General features: G+C 33.8%; 1 protein-coding gene across 1 annotated transcript in view; it reads right to left on the bottom strand.

Moving 5' to 3' along the window:
- EPHA6 (EPH receptor A6) overlaps positions 1-24,593 on the bottom strand; it is an 833,709-nt gene that overhangs the window by 306,892 nt on the left and 502,224 nt on the right. The window contains exon 6 of the mRNA XM_035015180.1: positions 3,200-3,324. Within this exon, the coding sequence (XP_034871071.1) occupies positions 3,200-3,324 (125 nt within the window). The remainder of the gene's footprint in view (positions 1-3,199; positions 3,325-24,593) is intronic.

Genomic DNA, 24,593 nt, shown 5'->3' with positions numbered 1-24,593 from the left:
AATGCTCTTAAGGAGAACATAATAAAACAGCATGAATTCCTGAGAGAATGGTGTAAATATTGATCATTTGTGGGTTAATTATGAGTTAGCAATACAGAGTAACTTTGATTAAAAGGAAATGGAAGGTATAAAATCCCATAAATTAAAGACTGAAGCACCAATATTAAAAACTGAAGAGAACATGAATATTATAATGAGCCTAGGCTTAAAATTCTTTCACAGTTCCCTGAGCACAGAAGTACCTTAGTTAATGGTGCACCACCAGACCCCCTTGGATCACCTTTATCTGCTCCTGCTCCTACCCACCCCCCAATGTTTGTTTTTTTGACTGTAAAGGCTTGTATCTGGCACCTTCTTTATAGACCTAAACGTGGGTTACTAAAGCCACTGCAGAGAACCAGAAGTGCTGCTGACTTTTTTTTTTTTTTTTTCTGTACACCTCATTAGGACTTGTGGCCAATGATTGCCTGGAGCCAGAGTATGGTAGCTCAGCTCCTTGATCTCCATAGGATGAACTGTGAGATGTAATTTATACTCCAGAGCTCCCGTTGGTCACTCTGAGTTTGACTGGCATTTTCTTCATAGTCCTGCTTCCCCATTCTTTACCGGTTTTCCTAGGAGCTTTCTTAATTAATCACTTGCTTACAAAATCCTGTCTCAGGGTTTGCTTAAGGGCAACTAGACAGAAGACAAAAAGCAAAGCTATTTTGGATCCATCCCTTCATCCATCCATCTGTATTTATCTATGCTTGCTACTTCCCTCTCTCTTCCTTGCCTCCATCCATGTACTTCAGTCCCCCATGCCACTCCCACTCAACAAGCAACATTGGAGACAGCATGGTGTACACTCTGTTCCAGTCCATATTTCTCTATATTTATATAATCATATATATATACACATATAGAGTGGGATATTTGCATTCCAAAATTAGGATCATATATTTGTACATATATTTCTTTGTATCTTGCTTTTCTTACTGAACAGTATTTAGGTTCCTAATAAAGAAGGAAATTAGCATTTTAAGAGTTCTATTGTAAGGTGTTAGTTATAAATTTTATAAAAATATTTTCTTGAAAGCAGAAATCATGTTATAGATGCCTATAGGTAAAATGCACAGTTACAGTATGAAGCCATAGTTGGAAACAGTTTTAATCCTATCAGTCATTTTATGCTCGCTCTGAAAGTTTTGATATTCTAACATCGTTGATTAGTTGCCTATACATTATGTATTTACGTATGAAAAGAATGATTTTTATTTAGTTTGTATACAATCCCCATGCTATTGTATACTGGTTCTATGTTATATGCCAAATATTTCCTTAATTCTTTCTTAAATTAAATGATTTCTAATACTGATTTAGTATGCTTTTCATCTTTAGGTCTGTTTATAAAATTAATCTTTACAACCTACTTGAAGAGTTGATACCTTCATTTCCCTTTTGTAAATGTGAAGTGTGAAACATAGGGAGATTAACTGAGTTTTCTTGGCCAAAGGCATAATGAGAGTCACAATCAGAACATGAAATAGGCATCCTTGGCTTCCAACTCCAGGTTTACTACATGTGTAGTGACTTCATTAGCAAAACTGCCATTTTCTTACAAAATAGACTCCTTCATAACATTACCTATTTTATCATTAAAACACGGAAATTATGTCAATTACCATCTTTCAGGATATTATTGATTTCTAAAATTTTGATTGGATGAATATGGTTCCCTTTTTACAGAATCTGTATGATTTGTCCTTAATTGGAAATATTGCAAGTTATCTTCATCTTCAAACATACGAAGTATAAATGACTATAAAATGAGAATGATTTTCTGTGTACAAAATACAGCCTTCATAAAACATGGAGGAATATTCTCATTCTGAAAAGTTGCTTATATATGTGCCCATTGCTTTTTTAAATAATGAGAATTTCTGCATACCTAAAGATCTATCTAGACAAGTAGACAGAAAATATGTGTATTTTGTGACAGCGTGCTAGAGGTTGTAACATTTGAAAGGATAGCTCAACAGGATTTCTGGCACATGCTGGCTTGGCTAATGTGCTGAATCTGTAATCCAATTAAAACTCAGTCAATTTCCCCTTTCTTAGACTATGGAGTTATTCCTGTTGGTTCATAATGACAGTTTTCATTGACTACATAATGCTGAAATTACTGGAGTGTCAAAAATGGATACAGGCAGGCTACTGAGTTACCTATCCTATTTCAAACTTATATTTGCTTAGAAGCAATAGAGTAGAAAAAGATAGACTTCCATTTCTGTTCTTGTCTTGTATTTCTTCAGAGGAAATAAAAATTTATTTGTGATGTTCCTTTGCTTCTAGTCAGTTACAGAAATGCAAGAAGTTCCTTCTTACCGTACTATACAACTAGAAATTGTGTATGATTTTTACTTTATTTTTAAAAATTTAATGTTCCCTTTATCAATATTCCAGAGCAGTAGTTGCACAAGGAGACATACCAGACTTGTTATGTGGTCTGTGACAATGTCTACAGGCACAGTATCATAATAGTGAGGAATAAGGGGAAAAAACATAAGGAAGAATGTGGATACAATAAAAATAAGGAAGTATATAATTTGGGGAAAATATAGTAGCTGAGAACGATTTTAAAATGACAAAAATGAAAATTAAAATTAAGTTGATTTATTAACCAGATATATCTTGCTAGCTTCTTAAAAAAGTAAAACAGCTGACCTAAATGTAAAGAAAAATTTTAAACCACCAGCTGTTTCCATTTATCCCTTAAATCATCCTTTCCAAATTATAGTGAACTGTTAACTTTAAACTCATTGGCAAAAAATATGGGTTACACAAACTCTCTCTTTAGGTTAGAGCAATTCCATTTTACCATGTCTTCCGAGTGAACTGTAGAAACAATGTTATGTCAACTAAACTATAAACTAAAGGAGTTACTGCCTCTTACTATATTGGAAAAATCCCTATATTAAGTCATGACAGAAATGAACATCTTGTGTCTTCTACTTTATAATCTGACATAAAACAAAACAAATTAATTAAGAAAGTATAAGCATAATAGTAAATTAGAAAGTTTTCAAAGAAATAGTAGGTATGAAGTTAGGTCAAAGAACAGGTTTTAAAGTAAAATAATATAACAACATGCTCAAAATATACATATATACATATATATGTATATGTAGTTTTTTAGGAAGCTCCAAATAAGACCTACTTTCTCATAGTACTTGATCTCGTAGTCCAGAATGGCTCCATTGGAAAAAGCAGGTGCTTGCCATGATAGGGCAATGCTATTTTGGGATGCCCAGTCCTTCCTTACCACACCTATCAGGGAAGGTGCTGAAAGGAAAGAAAATAACTAAGAATTAATTGTCAGGAATCATTCTCCAGAATCCTTACTTTAATATTTTGTCTTCCAAGGAAAATATAATTCTTGTTGAAGAGGACAGCAATTGTGGATATCAGATTAATAAGAAAGCCTTAGGAGCTACTCTATTTAATCCAAATAAAGTATTAAAATATATTTAGAGACATTACTAGGGAACATAGGAAAAACTCAAATAGTCCAAGAATGAGAGCCAGAACTCATCATCTTAGTCTTTGTTAGTGGAGGACATTTTCCTTTAAACTGGCTTTGGTTTTATGTTACGACATGAAGTACAATACACTTGGATCTTATATTTTATCCAATCTAAGTCTGCTATAGAAAAATACTCTGCAATTACACAATCATTTATAGGCTTTTCTTTCTCCTTAAGACTTAGTACTTTATAAAGTCTTAGTACTTTATAAAAGTTTAAATCACAAACTTCTTAACTATAAATTATTGCATATCAACATGAGAATTATTTCTTTTGCATGGTTTCTGTGACATTTGAATAAAATTGAAACATTTAACTTCTGAAGTTTATTTTCAGCATCATGTCTTTTTTCCCCCTATATAAAATTGTTTTAACAACCCAATCCTAACCTAATCTTGCATTAAACTTCCAAAATTTCCCTAGAATATATATATCATAGATTCTTTTCTCTAACAAAATCCCCCTCATTTTAAAGTATTCTAATTTTTAAATACAACAGGTTTTTACATAGAAGTTAAAATTCATTCATAAAAAGAGAAATATAAATGAAATGTACTGAGATACCATTTCTTACCAAGCAGATTGGCAAAAATCCAAAAATCTGACAGCAGGCTCTGCTGACTAGGCTATAGGGAAAAGCGCTTTAATACATTGTCGGTGGGAATGCAAAATGGTACAACTTTCATGAAGGGAAATTTGACAATTTAAGGCAAATTATATGTTCATTTACACTTGGGCTTTTTGAAATCTATCCCAAAGATACACTGAACACAAAGTGACATATTTACAAGACTACTCACTGAGATTTATTTGTAAAGACTGGAAACAATTTAACTGTTCGTCAAAAAGGGACTGGTTGAAAAACTATGCTACATCCACCAGAAAATTATGGCTATCTATAAAAACTATAATGGAGTTTTTTCAGGATATATTTATTTATTTATTTATTTATTTATTTATTTATTTGAGACAGAGAGAATGAGAGAGAGAGAGAGCACATGAGAGGGGGGAGGGTCAGAGAGAGAAGCAGGCTCCCCGCGGAGCAGGGAGCCCGATGCGGGACTCGATCCAGGGACTCCAGGATCATGACCTGAGCCGAAAGCAGTCGCTTAACCAACTGAGCCACCCAGGCGCCCTCAGGATACATTTTTAAGTGAAAAAAATAAGGTGGGAAGAATGTATAAAAAACAATGTAAGGATAAACCCAAGAATAGAAAAAATGATAACCATGGATACCTTCAGGGGTGGGAGACAATAGCATGGACACTATAAAATTGCAAGATAGAAGTCTCAGAATCTGCCTTCCCTTGAAAATTTACTTTGGAACGCTGTAAATAGTTAAATGCTTAGAAAACAAATTAGCCCTTAAAAAAGTAATAACAAAAAAAGCAAAGAAAAACGAAAGAAACCTGTGTATTGAGGCACAGCCTCCAAGAGTAACTACTTAAAACTCTAAAACATAGTAACTTAGCATACATCCTAATGAGATAATTTTAAGGATTAAAAAAAAAAACTGTAAAAAATATTAAACTGTTTTTAATAATGATATTGTTGTTGGTTATATTAGTATAGTAATTCTGAATCTGTGTATGTTGAGGGTTAAAGCAAATGAGTAATTATTTTGGTGTTATTGAGGACTAGGTCGGTTTGTTTTTTCTATGGGAAATGGGGATATAGATATCAAATCAATGGAGGTATGTAAAAACTCTGTAATGATAAACTCAAATTAGAATTATCATCATGAACTCATAATGTCTTTCCAATGCATTTCCAGAAATCTATTCAAATAAACCAATTGCAGGTGAGAATAGAATTTGAAAAGACTGATTCTCTATGATTATAATACATATACTTTACATTTCTAAGAAAGACTCAGGTATTAAGTTTGGTGTTTTATTTCTAAATGTTCCCTTTATATCGCGGGGATAAAGTATTTCTTAAATTTATGAGAATGACAAGTTTGGTTCTCCTAAGGAAATAAGTACTTTAGAAATTATATTTAAAACTCTTTCTAGCTGTTCAATGAAAGTATTATTGTTGCACTAAAATATATTTCTAAAAATGAGTGATAATTACAGAAGTTGCTAAAAGATAGAAGAGTTTGTTCTATAAGCTAAAACGGAAATAGATAGCATCGTAAATAGGAAAAATGCTTAGATGATTCACTATTTAAATTGAGTCATATTCACTACTAAGAAACTACCATTAATAAATTTATCCCTGTTGGAAATTGCATTAATGTTTTTGAATTATAGTATAATAATGTATTAAATGGAGTTTTATGGAAAAATTATAACTTCAAGGTCAATCATACAAATTAGAAGTTTCCTTAAATATATCAATTCATTACAATTTTTGAAAATGTCCTTTTCATGTATACAATCTTATGGTTAATTTTCAGTTTAATGTACAATGTCATAAAACAATAATATTAACAGTATACTACATCTTGCCACATAATTATTTAGCACTCAAGGTCAAATAGTATAATCCTTGCAAAACTGATAATAAATTCAATTATGGCAGCATATTAGAATGACTATTGATTAACAAATAGGTACTATCTTTTCTATTTCTAATTCTCCACCGGTTAATTAAGAGTAAAGGTACAGATTTTATGAGTCCTCCATAAAATAGAAATAAAGAAAATCCATTCCCTAACTACCCTGGGAAGTACTACTAACTACACCATTCTCTAACTAATCTAGTTATAGATTCTTCACTTATACATGGACTTCAGGGTCCAAGAACTATATAAACTCTAAAATCTTTTCACTTTTGCACATCCCTTTCATATGTAAATATCCATAGTTGTAAAATATACATAATTTTAGATAATTCTGTTTTTTAACCATATATTTGAAACCCTATTCCATATTTTGATATAGTCTTCATAATTATTACTTTGATGGATAAAATATTCAATTATGTTTATGCTTTATCAGATCATTCCTCTAATGTTGAAGTTTCCAATATTATCCTGTTAGAGTTTTCACAATTTATGCACACATTTTTTATTTTGTTAAATTATTTTACAGAGAAAAGTGCTTTACATAATTTGGATTTTCTGAGCCATACTGTTTATTAATATATTGCTTTTGAAATGAGCCACACAATATACACCAGCCACACATTTTAAACAGTTAATGAGTTAAAGCAGAGGATGTGGCAATTTATAGGTCAATATACACCCCAAATGCTGCATTTTCTATTTTCTGAGGAGGCTAGCACCGTATGGAATTTTATTTTAAAATATAGCTTCAATACATGAAACCTCAAGAATTTGTTTCGAATATACTTAATAAATTTGTTTTATTAATAACCCATTTATGTAACATCTGAATTTGGCATATTGTGACAACACTGTAGTACCAACAAACTTAAAAGGGAAAACACATTTATTCCTCCACATGAGAAAAACTAATTTTAGAACATAGAGGGCAACTATTGATTTTTACTTCTGCTTCTAAAAAGAGAAGGAAATAAATAGGGAAATAATATCTTCTGGAGTCTGTCAGATCAGAGACTAACTGAAAGACTTGAAGGCTCAAGCAATGTTTCCTGAGTACAGAATTGTATATTCAGTATAGTTTTCAGTAGAATTGTATTTCTGATATACATCCTTTCTTAAGCCTTCAAAATCTTAGCTTTGACCTTCAAAATAAATGATTATTGAATAGATTACCACATTTTTGAAAATGGTTTTAATATAAACCTTTCTGATTACTACATTTTCTGAATCTCAAATAGTTTACCAAGAATTACATGGCAAAATAAGTACATAGTGGAGTTAGTGAACAAAGGAGATTTTATCCACATTAGGATGAGTGTTATTTTCTAATGCTTATATGGAAATACCTGAAATAATAGTAAATTATTCTATTAGTTATTTTGCACCTAATTACGAGTTAATTGTGTGTGTGGTTAGGTGAAAAAGAGAGATATAGGGAGAGCAAGAGCATACTCCTACGCACACGTGTTTGTGACAATGAAAATCTTAACAGTGAATGTTAAATAGTAGAATCTTAGTACTAGGATAGACCTTGTAAGTCATTTTTTTTATATTTTAGTTTTGTTTTCAGATTATTTATTGTTACTGTATAGAACTATAATAGATTTTTCTTTTTTGATTTTTTTATTAACATATAATGTATTATTTGTTTTAGGGGTACAGGTCTGTGATTCATCAGTCTTACAAAATTCACAGCACTCACCATAGCACATACCCTCCCCAATGTCCATCACCCAGCCATCCCACCCCTCCCACCCCCTCCACTCCAGCAGCCCTCAGTTTGTTTCCTCAGATTAAGAGTCTCTTATGGTTTGTCTCCCTTGTAAGTCTTTTCATATATTTTTTCCAACAATGCAGAAAATCCCTCAGCATATCCTTGTTTGCTGATTATCCACTTCTTGCTTCAACCGTTGCTGTAAAAAGTATACCACTTCATAAGGCTACCTGTTTCTTTTTGAAAATCTCTAGTTGTTAAAAATTTATTACATGGAATCATCGTTTTCCTCCTGTAACTTCAACCTCGGTCCTGGTTCTTACCTTTAGCATTAATAGAATTAACTCGTCACTTTTGCTCATCTATCATACTCTTTCTTCTCTCCTTTCTTTTCTCTCTTCTTCCTATCCCTTTTCCTTCCCCTTTCCTTCCTTCCTCTCTTCTTTCTTCATTTCCTTTTTTAGTGCTTTTCAGTGTCTCTCTCTTTTCTTTATTATTTTCCTTTCTTTTCTTCCCTGTGCTTCTTTTTAGAGAGATGTGTGTGTGTGTGCATGTGCGTGTTAGGGGAAATATAATCAATGACATAATGGGATGAAAATAAAATAATAAATAAATAATATACACCCGAAAGTGCAAATCGGAACAGACTTTTAAGACTATGATTTTCCCTTTTTCTTTGCTAATGAACCAATGGGTATAGTTGCAAAGCAAGAACAGGTAAGAGTGCTTCATTCTGCAGATGCTCAAGAAAGGGATATGCTGTAATCAATACTGTAATTTTACTTGTGAAGTTCTGTAAATGTGATATTTATCATATTAATTGACATTTTTGAAACCTGAGAGCATACTTCAAACTATTTTTGAATCTATATCTTGTTTTGGAAATGTTTATTAAATATATTGTGCTTTATACAACATAATATAGCCTAACAGTATCTGCCTCATGTGTTTTCTTTTGATGTTTCCCCTGCAATCAGAGTTTAATGGTAATATATATTGTTACCTTCTTTCCCCATGTGGTTGGAATGTGGTTATGAGCTTGAAATATGCATGTCATACTTAAAGCAGAATTGATGCTTTATTTTCTTTCTAATTTCTGTCTTTTTCCTATACCTGGGAATAACACTGCGGAATGCTAAGTCAAATGACAGCTGTCATAGGATGAATAATGGCTCACAAATATGTTCACATTGAATCCCCAGAACCCGTGAATGTTCCTCTCTGGTAAAAGAGACTTTGCAGTTCTGATTAAGCTAAGGACTTTGAGATGGAAAGATGATCCTGAATTATCCAGCTGTGCCCCATGTAATCACAAGTGTCATAAGAAGGAGGCAGGAGGTGACTTGTCTGCAGAAGAGAAAGCTGTGAGCCAAAGAACGCAGGCAACCTATAGCAACCAGGAGAGGGAAATAATAAATTCTTGCTGGAGCTTCCAGAAGGAACCAGCCCTCCTGATACCTTTGTTTTATCTCTGTAAGACTCATTTTGGACTTCTGACACCCAGAACAGTAAGATAATAACTATCTGTTCTTGAGATTGTAAATTTGTGTAATATGCTACAGTAACAATAGGAAACTTAACAATGATTCAATGATTCAACGGATTCACTTCAAAAAACCTTAATTTGGGATACATTTATGGTTCTGTAGGGAAAGTGGGTGGGTTTTAAAAAACAAGTTTCTAAGAAAAAAAAGTTTCTAAAACAGTGATAAAAAGACATCTATCTATTTAATTACTTTATTCATTTGATATATTTACTAATTTAAAAAAAGTGTTCAATCTGTTTATTTTAAAAACATTTTGAAAAAAATATTTTGTATATTCTGTCCTAAAAATTTTCCTTACTTAACCTACAATTTGTCAGGTTTCTCACTTCTCGGACTTTCTTATTAAAAAGGGGAGAGATGTTCCTCTTTCCTTAAGTTATTGGTGACATAGGACTAATTTTTTCCAGTTTTTCCTCAAAATTAAGATTGTTCTATATTTTAAAATGTCCTTAGCTTTGAATTTCAAAGTCTTTGAATTTCAAAAGTCTTTCCCAAAGAAATACTAACATCATGTAACACAAAGCTTGCTCACTCTACTTCTTCCTACCATGCCGATGTGATGCTGGTAGGTAGCTTGACAAGACTAGTGAAAAATTGTGGAAATATTTGCATTGAAACTCTCACTACCTGTGGAGGCCACAGTGAAAAATCACTTGATTATAATAATTCAAAGTGGTACAGCACTGTCAGCACTTAATTATATAGAGTAAGACCTGAAGCATTATCTTTAAATTTCTTTTCAGCATTATCTGTGCCTTTTTAATTTCTATTTTATTAGTCTTCTGACTGGCTGATTTAATGTGCTCACTGTTAAGCTTGTCTTTAGGCTGCTATTTATAGTAATTTATATCATACCCTCTACTGACTATTATATCATTCCAGGGATGTTTGAGAAATTGTTTATATGACAAGTGCTATAAAATGCAGTTTCTTTGAACTATAAAGAAAAAAAAAATCCTCAAATTAGACCAGTCTGAGATTCTGCTGAACTTATTATTACCTGTCAATTTTCACTAAAAAGATATATGTTGTACCAGTATTTTCTAGGAATTTAGCATATGCTATTCATCAGAATCTCAGAAAGTTGGCTTGGCTCTATAGAAAAATCAGGAATGTGTTCCTTCTCGGCTTAACTTCAAACAATTTCCTTATTCATAACATTTCATTATATAAAAGTCAGGAATCCTGGTTTCTAATAATTTTTCTGGGTAAAAGTACTATTATTTGAACTGTACAATTATATACATTATATATGAAAATTATTTAAGTAGATTTAAAATACAATATTATAGTTATATTTGGAAATGGTTTGTAACTTCTGGGCCCCAGATGATTCATCAAAAACTTTGTATCAGGGGGCGCCTGGGTGACTCAGTTGGTTGAGTGGCTGGCTCTTGATTTTGGCTCAGGTCAGGATCTTAGAGCCCTGAGACTGAACCCCACATCAGGCTCCACAATCAGCACGGAGTCTGCTGGAGATTCTCTCTCTTCTGCCCCACCCCCCAATAAATAAATAAATAAAATCTTTTAAAAAGTTTGTATCATGTTCCAGGTATAGGAAAAAAAAATGAGCCCACTTAAATACCATAAAAAAAAAAAATGACCAGGAAAGTCATTTATTCATAAACAACTAAAATAATTTTAACTAATATTGTAGAAAGGAAGCACCTAAGTAATAAAACTTGTAAAACATAAATCTTGAAATTAATATAATGAATGGATAAAGTTCTACAAATTTTGTTGCTACATTTAAGAACAAAAAGTTTGGACACTTGAAAGAACTCCATACAATAGCTTTTAATGAAGTTGTTTTAAAAATGATGTAGATCTGAAGGCACCGGAAAATAAGTTTAATGTTTAAAGTGACAAAAACAAGCTATAAATCAGCATGAATCCTATGATTCAAAAAATAATTCTAAATAGCAGATATCTCCAACTTGTATAACTAAATTGTGTAACTACTGTATAACCAAACTGTTTAACTATCAAGACCATGTTGGAAGATTTGGGAATGGACGATGAAGTAAATGATGACCTAGTTTCCCTACCAAATATTAGTTCAGCAATATTAAAAAAAAAAAAAAAAGGTCATTAGGTGGTGCACCTACCACAAAGATGACCTTCATTCTGAGCCTGATGATGAGAACAAAGAAAAGCAAATAGTTGATATCCCTGTTTGGGACTAAGATTTTTGGAAGTTAACCAAGGGGCTTTTTGAACTTATTCTGGCTGCAAAATACTTAGACATCAAAGGTTTTCTTGATGTGACATATAAGACTGTTGCCAATACGATCAAGAGGAAAATAAATGAGGAGATCTGCAAGACCTTTGATATCAAAAACAACTGTATTGAAGAAGAGGAAGCCCAGGTAGGCAAAGAGAACCACCAGTACGAAGAGAAGCAGAAGGTTGTGGCTGACACTAACCCTGGAAGGACTCTTCTAAATACTAGTTGAACTGTTCTGTTTAAAACAACTGTTAACATTAGACAAACAGTAGATACATGCAGTGGCAAATCAATTATATTAGCAGAATATTGTTGCCAGTGCATACATAGTCTGAGTACAGATTCCAAACCTATGGCTGAGTTTCTTCTAGATCAAAAGCTTTTTTTTTTCCCTTTGCTCTGAATAAAACTGAACCTTGGGCTATTAAAAATATAATGAATATATATGCATATATATGCATAATATATATACATATGCATATATACATTTTTAAATGGAATCACATCTAGCTATCAATAGTGGCTTCTCATGCTAGCTTAGGAAAACTAGATATAATAAGAGAAAAACAGAAACAAATCTAACAATTGACCAATAGTTATTGATTTCTAAATTACATTAACAAATTATATTATCCATAACTTTTGAAACTACTTGAAAAGGAATATAATTTTATTTCAAAAAGCCTAATTAATCTTAGTGATAACTAATGTAATATTCTGAAATTGTTTTCAAAAATATAATTCAAAAGTTGGGGCACCTGCATGGCTCAGTCAGTTAAGTGGCTGCCTTTGGCTCAGGTCATGATCCTAGGATCCAGGATCCGGGGATCAAGCTGCTTTGGGATCCCTGCTCAGTAAGGAGTCTGCTTCTCTCTCTCCTTCTGCCCGTCCCCCACTCGTGCTCTCTCTCACTCTCTCTCAAATAAATAAAATCTTTAAAAGACATATAATTCAAATGTTAATAAATTTCAAAAAGTTAAACCCAAATATGAATAGATTTATAAGCTATGACCATAAAGTAATACATGTAGCTTATGGAGGAGTCATGAAATTTTAGTCTTTCCCTGTATTTTTGTCATCCTTGAATTTATATGATGATACAAAATTGCAGAGGAAGCTAAATGAAAGAACATTGGCTTCCAAAGTATTTTAAACCACGAAGTTTTATGAAAATTAGTTTTAAAAATGTTATAGATTTGCTTGTGGATGTCTCAAGAAGAGAAAAAAATCATTTTCTGTGCTGTTGGACACATAAGGTACATAAACAGACAAGAAAATTTCAGTCCCATTTTGGGGCTGTGAAACAACTCACGGATAACCTTGGGAGTTTGAGAAGAAAGATTCGCATTTAAGGAATTGCTCGTAATATAAGATAAAATTGCAGCACTTACCTTTTTCCCCTTAAGATAGAACCATGGACTAGCTTAAGACTTCTTTAATGACTTCAGATGGAATTGATTTTAATGTCTGAACTCCTAAAAGATTTACTATTTATTCCTCACTGACTGCCTTTATCATAAGTTCTTGATATTCCTCTTTATAGAATATATAATATATTATACTTCACTTTTCAATTTCTCATGCTCTTTCACATATATCTCCTAATACACATTGTAACTTTGTAGGTGCAATTATTCTTATTTTAAAAGTGAGGACAAAAAAATAAAAAAATAAAAATAAATAAATAAAAAAGTGAGGACAGGGACGCCTGGGTGGCTCAGTCGGTTAAGCATCTGCCTTCGGCTCAGGTCATGATCCAGGGGTCCTGGGATCGAGCCCCACGTCGGGCTCCCTGCTCAGTGGGGAGTCTGCTTCTTCCTCTCCCTCTGCCCCTTCCCCTGCTTGTGGTCTTTCTCCCTCTCTCTCTCTCTCAAATAAATAAATTTTAAAAGTGAGGACATAGGCTCAAACAGGAAGCAACTCACAGTTACGTAAAATGTAAGGAGCAGTCTCCAGACTAAGTCTGGTACTTGGGGACTGTACCTCAGTGATTTCAGGATTTCAGGATCTGAGCCTGAAATCCCATAGGACCTAGTACAGTGCCATACAAACACATCAGATACCTTTCATGTGAATATCTTTCATTCAAAACTTGTTTAAATCTTGTTTTAAGGCTTATCAGACAGTTGTCCTGCCTTCTGTGTTTTTGTTCTATAAATCCCTGATAGTACCAAAGGAGCACTGTTCAATTGATTCATATACTCCATGCATATGACAATTATTTTATGAGAGTACATTAATGTAAAAAAAATATATAACATATAATAATACCATGTAAAAATACCAGAATATAAGTAAAGATGTAAAGTGCTAGGAGTTTGAACATATGGTGTGGATTAAAACAGATATGCTATAATTTAATTGTATAATATCCAATTGTATAATATCCAATTGTAAAAATGCATCTTAGGTTAGTTTTTTGAATTTTCAATATTTTCCATTATTTAACTGTCTTATTTGAAAAAAAGTATTCAGGTTGAGCAATGAAAGCAAAACCAAAATATTCTGAGTTGATTATTGATGGAGAGTGCTCCCAAGATCAACTGCTTTTTCACTAATTCTAAAGGCATCTTCCTCATCCCTGTACCTGCTCCACCCCAAACTGTGCTCTCACTTTCCCTAGCCACAGTTTAACACATCTTGATCAGTAAAATTCTGCTAGATTCCATAGATATTGTAGGCTAAAACCCTAAAATTCTATGTTTTCTATAAAGTCTAGATGTAAAATGTTTAAAAAGCTGTGTTTGGGATTTCTTTTCTGTCTTGCTTTTTGAAAGTGAGCGCTATACTCACACGTTTGGGGTGTGTGTGTGTTGTGTGTGTGTGTGTGTGTGTGTGTATTTCCAGAAGCTATGCAAAGGGAGAAAGTACTCATACGCTGGCCACTTGAGGGAATGTTGAATGATCCTGTCACAACTGATTCAGGAGGATGCAAGTGTATTCCTGCCAAGTCACCAGAAATGGAAGGTTAAAACTGCTTTTGTTCTCTCATTAAAGAAATAATGTGATGCAACAGCAGATTCATTGGCACTGTTTCTGGTTGAAGCCAAGAGGAATAAATCTTGATTCTTCCTTGATGGAGGTAGTCTTTGTTAGGACAAGTAGCAAGGTGCTCCCACAGCTGCTTTGAAACATTCATGACTTCCTGAGGATATGGGTGATTTTGTTCTCATCATTGATCAAATAGCAGAGTAAATCACTGACGTAAAATAACACCTGGCTGAGCTCTGTGTTTTCCTCTCATTTTCTCTAGTTAGTAATTGTTGTTTACAAATCACTGACTGCATGAGGAGGAAAAGCCTGTGTTTTCTTGTACTGGCTGCTAGCTCGTAATTTCTACATCATGTTCTTTCTCACAGTACCTTCAAAGGCATTCAATGCATATTATACTTTTTCTCCTCAATTTTTGTGATTACTTCCTTAACAAGCCAAATGGCATTGCTCCATATATATTACAGAAGTGAATAGTATTTCAAAGATTTTGTAAACAAAATAGTTGATTATTATTAATGATGAATAATGCAAATCTTTGCCACATTTTTATACATTTGAAATGTAATGTGATAAGCTAAATAATCTTGTTTTTTTCTAAATTCTATTTATAGGGAAAGCAGTATGTCAATAAAAATCAGTTTCTTTTGGTTTATACATTTGCAAGGTGAGTTTAGGTAACCAACTAGTATTTTTGTTAGCATTAACTTACAATTCATGGTACAGTGTATATGAAACAGACCTAAAATGTAATATTAATTTCAAAAACTAAGTATTGAAATTCAGCAACATGTAATTTCTGAATATTAAAATGATATTAGGTAAGTGTGGGCAAAATGATGGATAGCAAAAGAGGAAAACCTGGTGTTGAAATGTTGACATGCAGCAGGCACACATTATGGGGGCCGTATCAATGGTCTGCAGCCAACAGTCTTCTATCTGGTTGATGCCTATGCCATGATATTTTAAAGTATTTTGAGGGTCTTCCTGAATGTGTGTACTATTGTCTTTAATAATTTTAGGATTACGTCACTCTAATTCTCATCATGGTCTTCTGCTTTGACTTAGAGATCAACTTCAATTGATGGGCAGGGTTTTTTTTTCATTTGTGTGTGTTTCTCTTCGTATTCGTAGCCTTTAGTTGCATAATTTTGCCTGCTTCTTAGGGAAACTAAATCTTTGCTCCAAGAGAAGTAGCCTATCAGGCAAAAATTGGCCCCTATCATAAATCCACTAAGAAATGACCCCTGTTTGCTGGACAGTTTTCCCCAGACACCCACAATGATGTTTCCTTGCCTGAAGCTGTGTTTCAGAAAAACCTGAGTATAATTTGCTCAGATCACTTTCCTTACTTCAGTCACTATCTCCCCACATGTTAGGTAGCTGTATGACCCTCAACGCTTCATACACTAGTCCTCCCTCATCCATGGTGTCACTTTCTGTGGCTTCAGTCAACTGTGGTCAGCTATGGTCCAGAAACAGACGGTCCTCCTGACGTGCTGTTAGGTCAGTAGTAGCCTGAGGCTGTGTGTCACAAGCCTATGTCATTCTCCTTATCACATAGCCATTTTATCATCTCATATCATCACAAGAAGGGTAAATATAGTACAATAAAATATTTTGAGAGAGAGCACACATTCACATACCTTTCATTACAGTATATTGTTATAACTCTTCTGTTTTATTATTATTATTTTTTAAAGATTTTATTTTATTTATTTGAGAGAGAGAGAATGAGAGACAGAGAGCATGAGAGGGAGGAGGGTCAGAGGGAGAAGCAGACTCCCTGCCCAGCAGGGAGCCCAATGCGGGACTCGATCCTGGGACTCCAGGATCATGACCTGAGCCGAAGGCACTCGCTTAACCAACTGAGCCACCCAGGCGCCCTCTTCTGTTTTATTATTACTGTTAATCTCTTACTGTGCCTAATTTAGAAATTAAACTTTATCACAAGTATGTACATATAGGAAAAAACAGAATATCTGTGCTTTCAGGCAGTCCACCAACTGTGCACAAGGGCTCCTTTTTCTCCACATCCTCACCAACACTTGTTATTTCTTATGTTTTCTATTTTAGCCATTCTGACAGGTGTGAGGTGATACCTCATTGTGGTTTTGATTTGCATTTCTCTGATGATTAGTGATAATTGAGCATCTTTTCATCTGTCTGTTGCCCATCTGTACGTCTTCTCTGGAAAAAATGTCTATTAAGGTCTTTGCCCATTTTTTAACAGGACTGTTTTTGGTTTTTGCTTTTTTTTTTTTTTTTTTGGTGTTGAGTTGTATCAGTTCTTTATTTTATTTTATTTTATTTTATTTTTTTATTTGCGAGAGAGAGAATGAGAGAGAGCACGAGAGGGAGGAGGGTCAGAGGGAGAAGCAGACTCCCTGCTGAGCAGGGAGCCCGATGCGGGACTCGATCCCGGGACTCCAGGATCATGACCTGAGCTGAAGGCAGTGGCTTAACCAACTGAGCCACCCAGGCGCCCCTGTATCAGTTCTTTATATGTTTGGAAATTAGTTCCTTATAGGATATATCATTTGTAAATATCTTCTCCCATTCCATAGGTTGCCTTTTTATTTTGTTGATAGTTTCCTTTGCTGTACAAAAGCTTTTATTTTGGTGTAGTCCCAATAGCTTAATTATGGTTTTGTTTCCTTTGCCTGTGGAGACATATCTAGAAAATGTTGCTATGGCTGATGTCAAAAAAATTATTGCCTATGTTTCTTCTAGGAGTTTTATGGTTTCAGGTGTCACATTTAGAAGACCACCAGAATCACTAGAAAAAATAAGTTAGCACCAAAATAAGAAATCGCCTAAAGACATTGTCACAAAACTATACTATCTCTCATGTATTCTAAGAGCCCATTTATCTTTTCTAAAAATTATTTGTTTTCCCATAAGTACCCTTATCTCCCTCCCTTTCCCTTCAGGATGTGTGATAAGCCTCAAATTCTAACCTCCTTGAGACATGTTTTTGTGAACTCCTATGTATGTGCATGACTAAAATCTGTCTTTTCTCTTGGAAATCTGCCTTTTGTCAGTTTGATGTGCAGTCCCCCAAACAATAAGCAAAAGAGGTAGAGAAAAATATTTTCCTCCCTGACAGTTTCAAAGCAATGGGCAATGGCCTCAAAGATAGTAGTATAATTGTGGATGGTATTTTTGGCTTAAAATTTTCATGAGACTGACTGAAATGCTTATACATATCAACGTACCATCTTATGGTAATGTATAAGGGAAGTTTACTTTTTTTTTTTAAAGATTTTATTTATTTATTTGAGAGAGAGAATGAGAGAGAGAGAGCACAAGATGGGGGGAGGGTCAGAGGGAGAAGCAGGCTTCCCGCTGCGCAGGGAGCCCGATGCGGGACTCGATCCCGGGACTCCAGGATCATGACCTGAGCCGAAGGCAGTCGCTTAACCAACTAAGCCACCCAGGCGCCCAAGGGAAGTTTAGATAAAGGGAAATTTGTAAGGAATTAGAGGGAACTCCACAGGGCACCCAGTTCAGAGGGCAAAGATCTATAGACAGTGGATCATCGAAATAAACCTGGGTCTAAATTTCTTACCTCTTTTTTTTTATGGTTAGTCCCTTTAGAGTTTTCCTGCTTAGGTACATACTATGTCTCTTATAATAGACTTTTTTTTTTTTTTAAAGATTTTATTTATTTATTTGTGAGAGAGAGAATGAGAGAGAGCACATGAGAGGGGGGAGGGTCAGAGGGAGAAGCAGACTCCCTGCCGAGCAGGGAGCCCGATGCGGGACTCGATCCAGGGACTCCAGGATCATGACCCGAGCCGAAGGCAGTCACTTAACCAACTGAGCCACCCAGGCGCCCTATAGACTTTTTTATAACACCTTTTTGTGATGGGAGTATATTTAAATAGTTATATCTAGAATTATTAGGATATATGCAATCTTGATATGCATCTATGTTGGAATTTTGGAAGAAAGCCTAGGGTTTCACAAGCATATTGGTAGAGACTTTGTCCAAATGTAACTTTTCACGTGCCTGTGTCAAGAGTCCACACAAAATCATTCAGATAAGACCCTTAATTATAATCCTTAAAAATCCCTCTTGGCTTCTTATGTGTAATTGCCTCCACATCAAGAGATGTCAATTTTTATGATGATGTAAGAGGTAATGTTAGATTTTGAGAAGACTGAGAAATATATGGTATGCTGGAACCAGTTCTCATCTGCTTGCCAGAACCTACTGTGCCCATCTTTTCACTATTCAACATTCAAACACTGTAAATGAGTTCCTTCCTTCCTTCCTTCCTTTTCTTCTTGCCCAGAAGAGCCAGTTTTTAAACACTAGCATATTACTGGTCATAACTCAGTTTACCAAATTTAGGGGGGGTGTAACATTGTTCTTCAAGATGTTAACAGATGTGCCATGAAGAAGGTATTTTATTTATCATCAAATAAATTTGGAATATTCTAGATTAAATAAAGTTATTGTAAATATCCAAAAAAAAGGAGATAATGTGATATTTCTCTCATTTAATGTTATCTAAAATGAAAATTTTTTACTGGCACCATGTTCATAAAATATCAGAATGCTATAATACTACTTTTGGAAACAAAGTTAGCCTAACCTTTGAAAAATTTATTCTGTTGACTTTGGCTCAAGAATTTGTATTGATTACTGCCCTATTGCTGGCATGTATTGGAAAGATTGTAAAGTGTCTTAAGTTTCTGAAGCAAAACTGGGTTTCTTCTTCACCGAGATATCCTCTTCACTGAAAAAGCTACAGCTACAAATGAATAAGGATAGAGGTAGAATCAGGAGAGTCTTAGGACAGGCTAACACAGTGCTGTGATTAAACACATGGGCTTTGGAGCCAGGCTGCTTGGCTTTGAATCTCAGTTCTGCTACTCACTTGTCATGTGACTGATCAATTTACTTAGCCTCTCTGTTTCTTCATTTTTTCTTCTAAAAATTGGAAATAATATCTGTTACTGAGGGTTGTTGTGAGGATTACATATGTTATTTCATTTGAAACACTTAAAATAATTCCTGACACATTGCAAGAATTTAAAATTGTCTATTATTATTGTTGTAGACAAAAGAAAAGAGCAATTTCTTAATAAATCCTATAAAAGGTTTTGTAATAGTCAATATCACAAATCTAGGAAAACCTAATGTATCCCACATGCTAAAAAGCCATGAGGGAAACAACTTGTTTCTTCATGTATGAAAAAGTTTTGGCAAACATCTTCCAAAGGATACTTGCTAAATTTGAATGTCTTTGGTAAATGCTACCTTGGGAATACTTTTTCTGAAAATCTCATGTTTAAGATTTTAGTAAAAGATTTTGTAATTAAGTACATTTTTCGGAACACTGGATTTTTTAAAAAGACAAAAAGTTTCCTTATTAAAGATATTATCAGAGCTTTTAATGTGTTATTCTGCTTTGTAAGTAGTGAAGGTCATGTTGTATGCACCTTTCCTTAATTTAATTGATCAAGGGAAAGCTTTTTTGAAAAGCATGTCAAGGACTAATTTTGCATAGAAATATGTTTGGGAACAGGTGATCTAGACGGTAAGTCCAGGAAATTGAAACATTTATTCAAACTAATATACCTTCTTGGGATTTTCCAGGATCATGTTGATTGTATATCAATGAACATACATAAATTTCATGTCCTCCATTGGTACTTGATGAATTGAAAACACCAGGTTAGAAATCATGACAGTATACTAGAATCTTATTTTTAGGGCATGTGTTTTCAGTGAACAATTTCAATAATATGAATTTGGCATTTTACTTGTTTTAATTCTACAAGTACATATTAACCAAATATGGGTAATATCCTTCTTCCAGTGTTTCTGGATGTGTCCAGTACATGTCAGTTTTTTGGTGTAAGATAAATAATTCCCACAACAGAGGCATAATTACCTCTTGTCCAGAGACATTTCATGTCAATGTCTCTATCAAAATAAACATTTCACATCATTTATACAGAGAGATCATCATAAAAATATTAATGAATCCACACTTTATTCCCTACATCTACATATTGAGGTCCTAATTAATCTTTCAATACCTTAGAATAAACTCCTACCTCTGGATCTGACCACTAAGTAAATTACTGATTAAATGAAACACTGGTGGGACTCCTGGGTTGCTCATTCAGTTAAGTGACTGACTCTTAGTTTCCCTCAGGTCATGATCTCAGGTTCCCTGTCCAGCTCCCCTCTCAGTGGGGAGTCTGCTTCTCTCCCTCTCCCTCAGCCCCCCCCCCCACATGCTCGCTCTTTCTCTCTAAAACAAATAAATAGATCTTAAAAAAATAATAAATGCATCAATGTTGTCCTATGACCACAAAAATTAATGTGGTGCTTCCCTTTGAATCAGGTGATACCTTATTTCCTAAAAGGGTGTGGTTGAACAGATGGTTGTTTAGCAAACTTTTAAATCTTCAGGACATGAGTAGGTGACTTCTTGTTTACCTTAACTGCTATTACTTTCTGCATACATATATCAGTAGAAAACAACACTGTCTATCTCTTCAAGGAATACAAAAACTAAAACTAGAAGCACAGATACTAAAATTGAAACTAGATTGAATCTATAGGACTTCTGGTTGAAAATGATCCAATTCATGTTTCCCTGTTTGTTTTATTTTCATGATAACAAAAACTATAGTATATTTGACTGATTTCATCTTCATAAAGTTTTTTTTGTACACACCTCAGTTGTTGATCCATCTTTGTATGAACCATCAGGTGGTTGACTGTATGACTGCCACAGAGATCACTAAAGTTAAAAATGCTCCAGTTATTTGAAAGAGCACATCAATTGAGCACTACTGTGTTTGCCCAAGTCAGGGTGGATCCTAATTGCTTTGACAAATTTCCTGCTGGGAAATTGATCTTCAAAGATTTCTTAATGCCTTTTTTTTTTAACCCATTTACTTCATTTTAAAACTTCAAAGTCTCCCCTTCTATTAATTATCACATATACTAGAAAACACAAAGAACAAAATGCTATGTTTTATTCATCTAAGCAGGGCATCTAAACACTAAGTTACAGCAAAGATTGGAACTTACTGAAGCAAAGGTCATCTTCTGTCAAACAAAACCCATAAGAGGCTTTTCTTTTAGTAGAGAATTCATGAATATTTTATCTGAACATTTCCATGAACTTGCTGTAAAAGCTATGTTTCTTGGCATTTACTGAGGATGTCAAAATCAGTTACTGTAATTTAAATATTTTGCTAAGATGCTTGCCAGATTCCCATTTAAAACATGCTTATTTTCCATACAATAGTTATCTAAAACAAACATTTCTAAATAGTTATTAACATTATAGACCTTTATATTATATAAAATCAAATTCTGCTTTCTTGTATTTGTACATAAATATTATTCTTATTTTAATATAAATCTGAGAGTCTACTAGAAAAATAACAATAAAACAATGAGTGACAGAATTTCTCTACAAATGCTTCCAATGTTTAAGCAGTCTCTTGGGCTCCACATGGTGAAAGGATCTTAAATTGGTCAACCAAAAAATAACCATAGTTCATAACCTACTAAAGTTTTAAATTTAATTAGGCATGATTATTTGATGTTTCAGAATACTTGTAACATTTCCAAGTCTTAGCAAAATGTTGCATTTGCATATAATATACACATCAGCAAAACCTCTAAACCTGATAGCATTCTCATTTGTTGAAAAACAGAAATTATTTTTGAGTACTCATATGATTGTTCTCATGAAGAAGACAAAGGAATTGAGTGAATATAAGATGTCTATCTCTTTAATTTGGCTATTCCGTAAGTGTGTTGTGGCCTACTTAATAGGGGTGAATAATGTAGAATTCTTTTTTTTTAAAGTTTTTATTTATTTATTTGAGAGAGAGAGAATGAGAGACAGAGAGCATGAGAGGGAGGAGGGTCAGAGGGAGAAGCAGACTCCCTGCCAAGCAGAGAGCCCGATGCGGAACTCAATCCCGGGACTCCAGGATCATGACCTGAGCCGAAGGCAGTCGATTAACCAACTGAGCCACCCAGGCGCCCCTAATAATGTAGAATTCTTAAAAGTCAAATCTGGAATTAAATTTCCTTAACCTTGAATTCTGGCTCAGCAGCTTAACTCTTGGCAATTCACTTATTTTCTCAGCACCTCATTTTCTCATCTATAAACTAATATTAATAGCATTTATCTAATAGGGTTGTGTAGGAAATTTAAGAAGATAATCTGCACAAAGTAACTAGATCAGTACTTGGGATATAATAGGCATCAATAGTAAATAAATAGGCTATTATTTTTATTATGCTAACAAGTCTTTTCAGAAAACTTTATATTAAATAGCTGTATTTTGAGGAAAAAATTATGTATTTTATTTACCTCAAATGCTTTCGGGTATATTTTTTTGTTTATTTTTGTTTATTTTGATTTGGCAAATATTAGCTAATTAAAATATATTATGGGAGGATTGGAAAGTGTTCAAAATTAATAGAATTCCTAGTCATAGTAAAACCAAAAGTCTAAAATTAATAATAAAGTTCAGTAAGAAAATGCCACAATCTTGAAAGGGCAACTGATTAAATTGAAGAGAAAAAAGTACCTCTGTGAAGAGGAACTTGCCTGTATAATCATGAATAAAATAAAACTCTGCTAAAAAAAACCTAATACATCTTTGAAATTACAATAAGTTATGAAGTAGATTGTTGTTTTAATGATGGGAAATTTCAGATAGTACATTTAAAAAGGAAATTTAAAATTTTTCATTATTACAATATTACCAAGGTGGATATTTTGTTACATAAATCAACTGGACTTATTTCCTTATTATGTATTCTCAGACAGGTTATACTTTTTAAGTATTCTGTGACTAAATCATTTGAGTTTTTATATTTGATCCACTTCGTAGTTGAAATGTGTAAGTACTTTTTTTCTTTTAAAAGTATATGGGTAAACATCGAATATCTCAGACTCTTTTCATTTCCTTCACATAAGAAATGCAACTTGTCTGGGCATAAACTCTGTCATGATATTTCCCCCTCAATACCTAGTGTCCTTAACTGTGAGCACAATTTTATGCACATAAGTACATGTGCATATGCACTTCTCAAAGTAGTCAGTGATAGCAGAAAATAAAGAAGTTCATATTCTGAACTTATAGAATTTATTCTGATTATAGGTCTGACTATGTCAACAACGTTTTTTTTTTTTCTATCACAAAACCCTTAAGATACATATATTTTTAAATCCTTATATTGAAGAAAAAAATATATATATAGGACCAAAACATGTTTCCAGACCATATCTAGACAATATAAATGAAGAAGTTCTTCTCAATGCATTGATCAGGTATTAAATTTTGGGATGACTCTTTCAGGTTTATCTTCAACTACAGCTTCTTCTTTGTTCTTCTGGATACTTCCTAAGGGGCATCAATGTGCTAAAATTCCTCTCGATCTTCCCATGATCTTGTCTCACTGATTTAATTACTTTTCTATTCCCCCAAAATGCTGAATGGCATTTTTCTTCTTACTTCTTGACTTTCTAATGGAGTACAAATCTCTCAATTGATGTCCCCAAAAAAGTGCACCCAGGAGTGCAGAAATGATTCTCCAATGTTCTGATTCAGGTCTTGCATTTCTGAATCAAAATTAAAATAGTGGGCTTGGTTCTGCATGTAAGGATCTTGGAAGTCATCACTCCATCTCAATAACAAGTAAAAATCTGAACAGACTGAAAAACCAACAACTCCTCTTAGATCTTTAAAAGAGGTGAGATCATAAGGCAAACCTCTGCCTCAAAGCTGGAGAGACAGATAGGCAAATACAAAGAATCATGGCTTCCCAGAACAGAGACTCATGAATGGAAACTGCTATGGGAACCAGTGCTGGGGAAGGAAAATATGAGCTATAACTGATAAACTGCTAGTGGATTACTGTGGACAAGTCTGAAAGTTAAAAACTCCATGGGGCCTCAGTCATAAGACAACAACCATAATTTGTAAGTTTTACCTCCAAGCACTTGACCAGGTTCTTAAAATTAATATTGGAGGA

This window comes from Mirounga leonina, unplaced genomic scaffold (genome assembly GCF_011800145.1).
Source record: "Mirounga leonina isolate KUSES-001 unplaced genomic scaffold, KU_Mleo_1.0 Mir_169, whole genome shotgun sequence".
Classification (NCBI taxonomy): domain Eukaryota; kingdom Metazoa; phylum Chordata; class Mammalia; order Carnivora; family Phocidae; genus Mirounga; species Mirounga leonina.
This window is presented reverse-complemented; position numbering and strand designations above follow the sequence as displayed.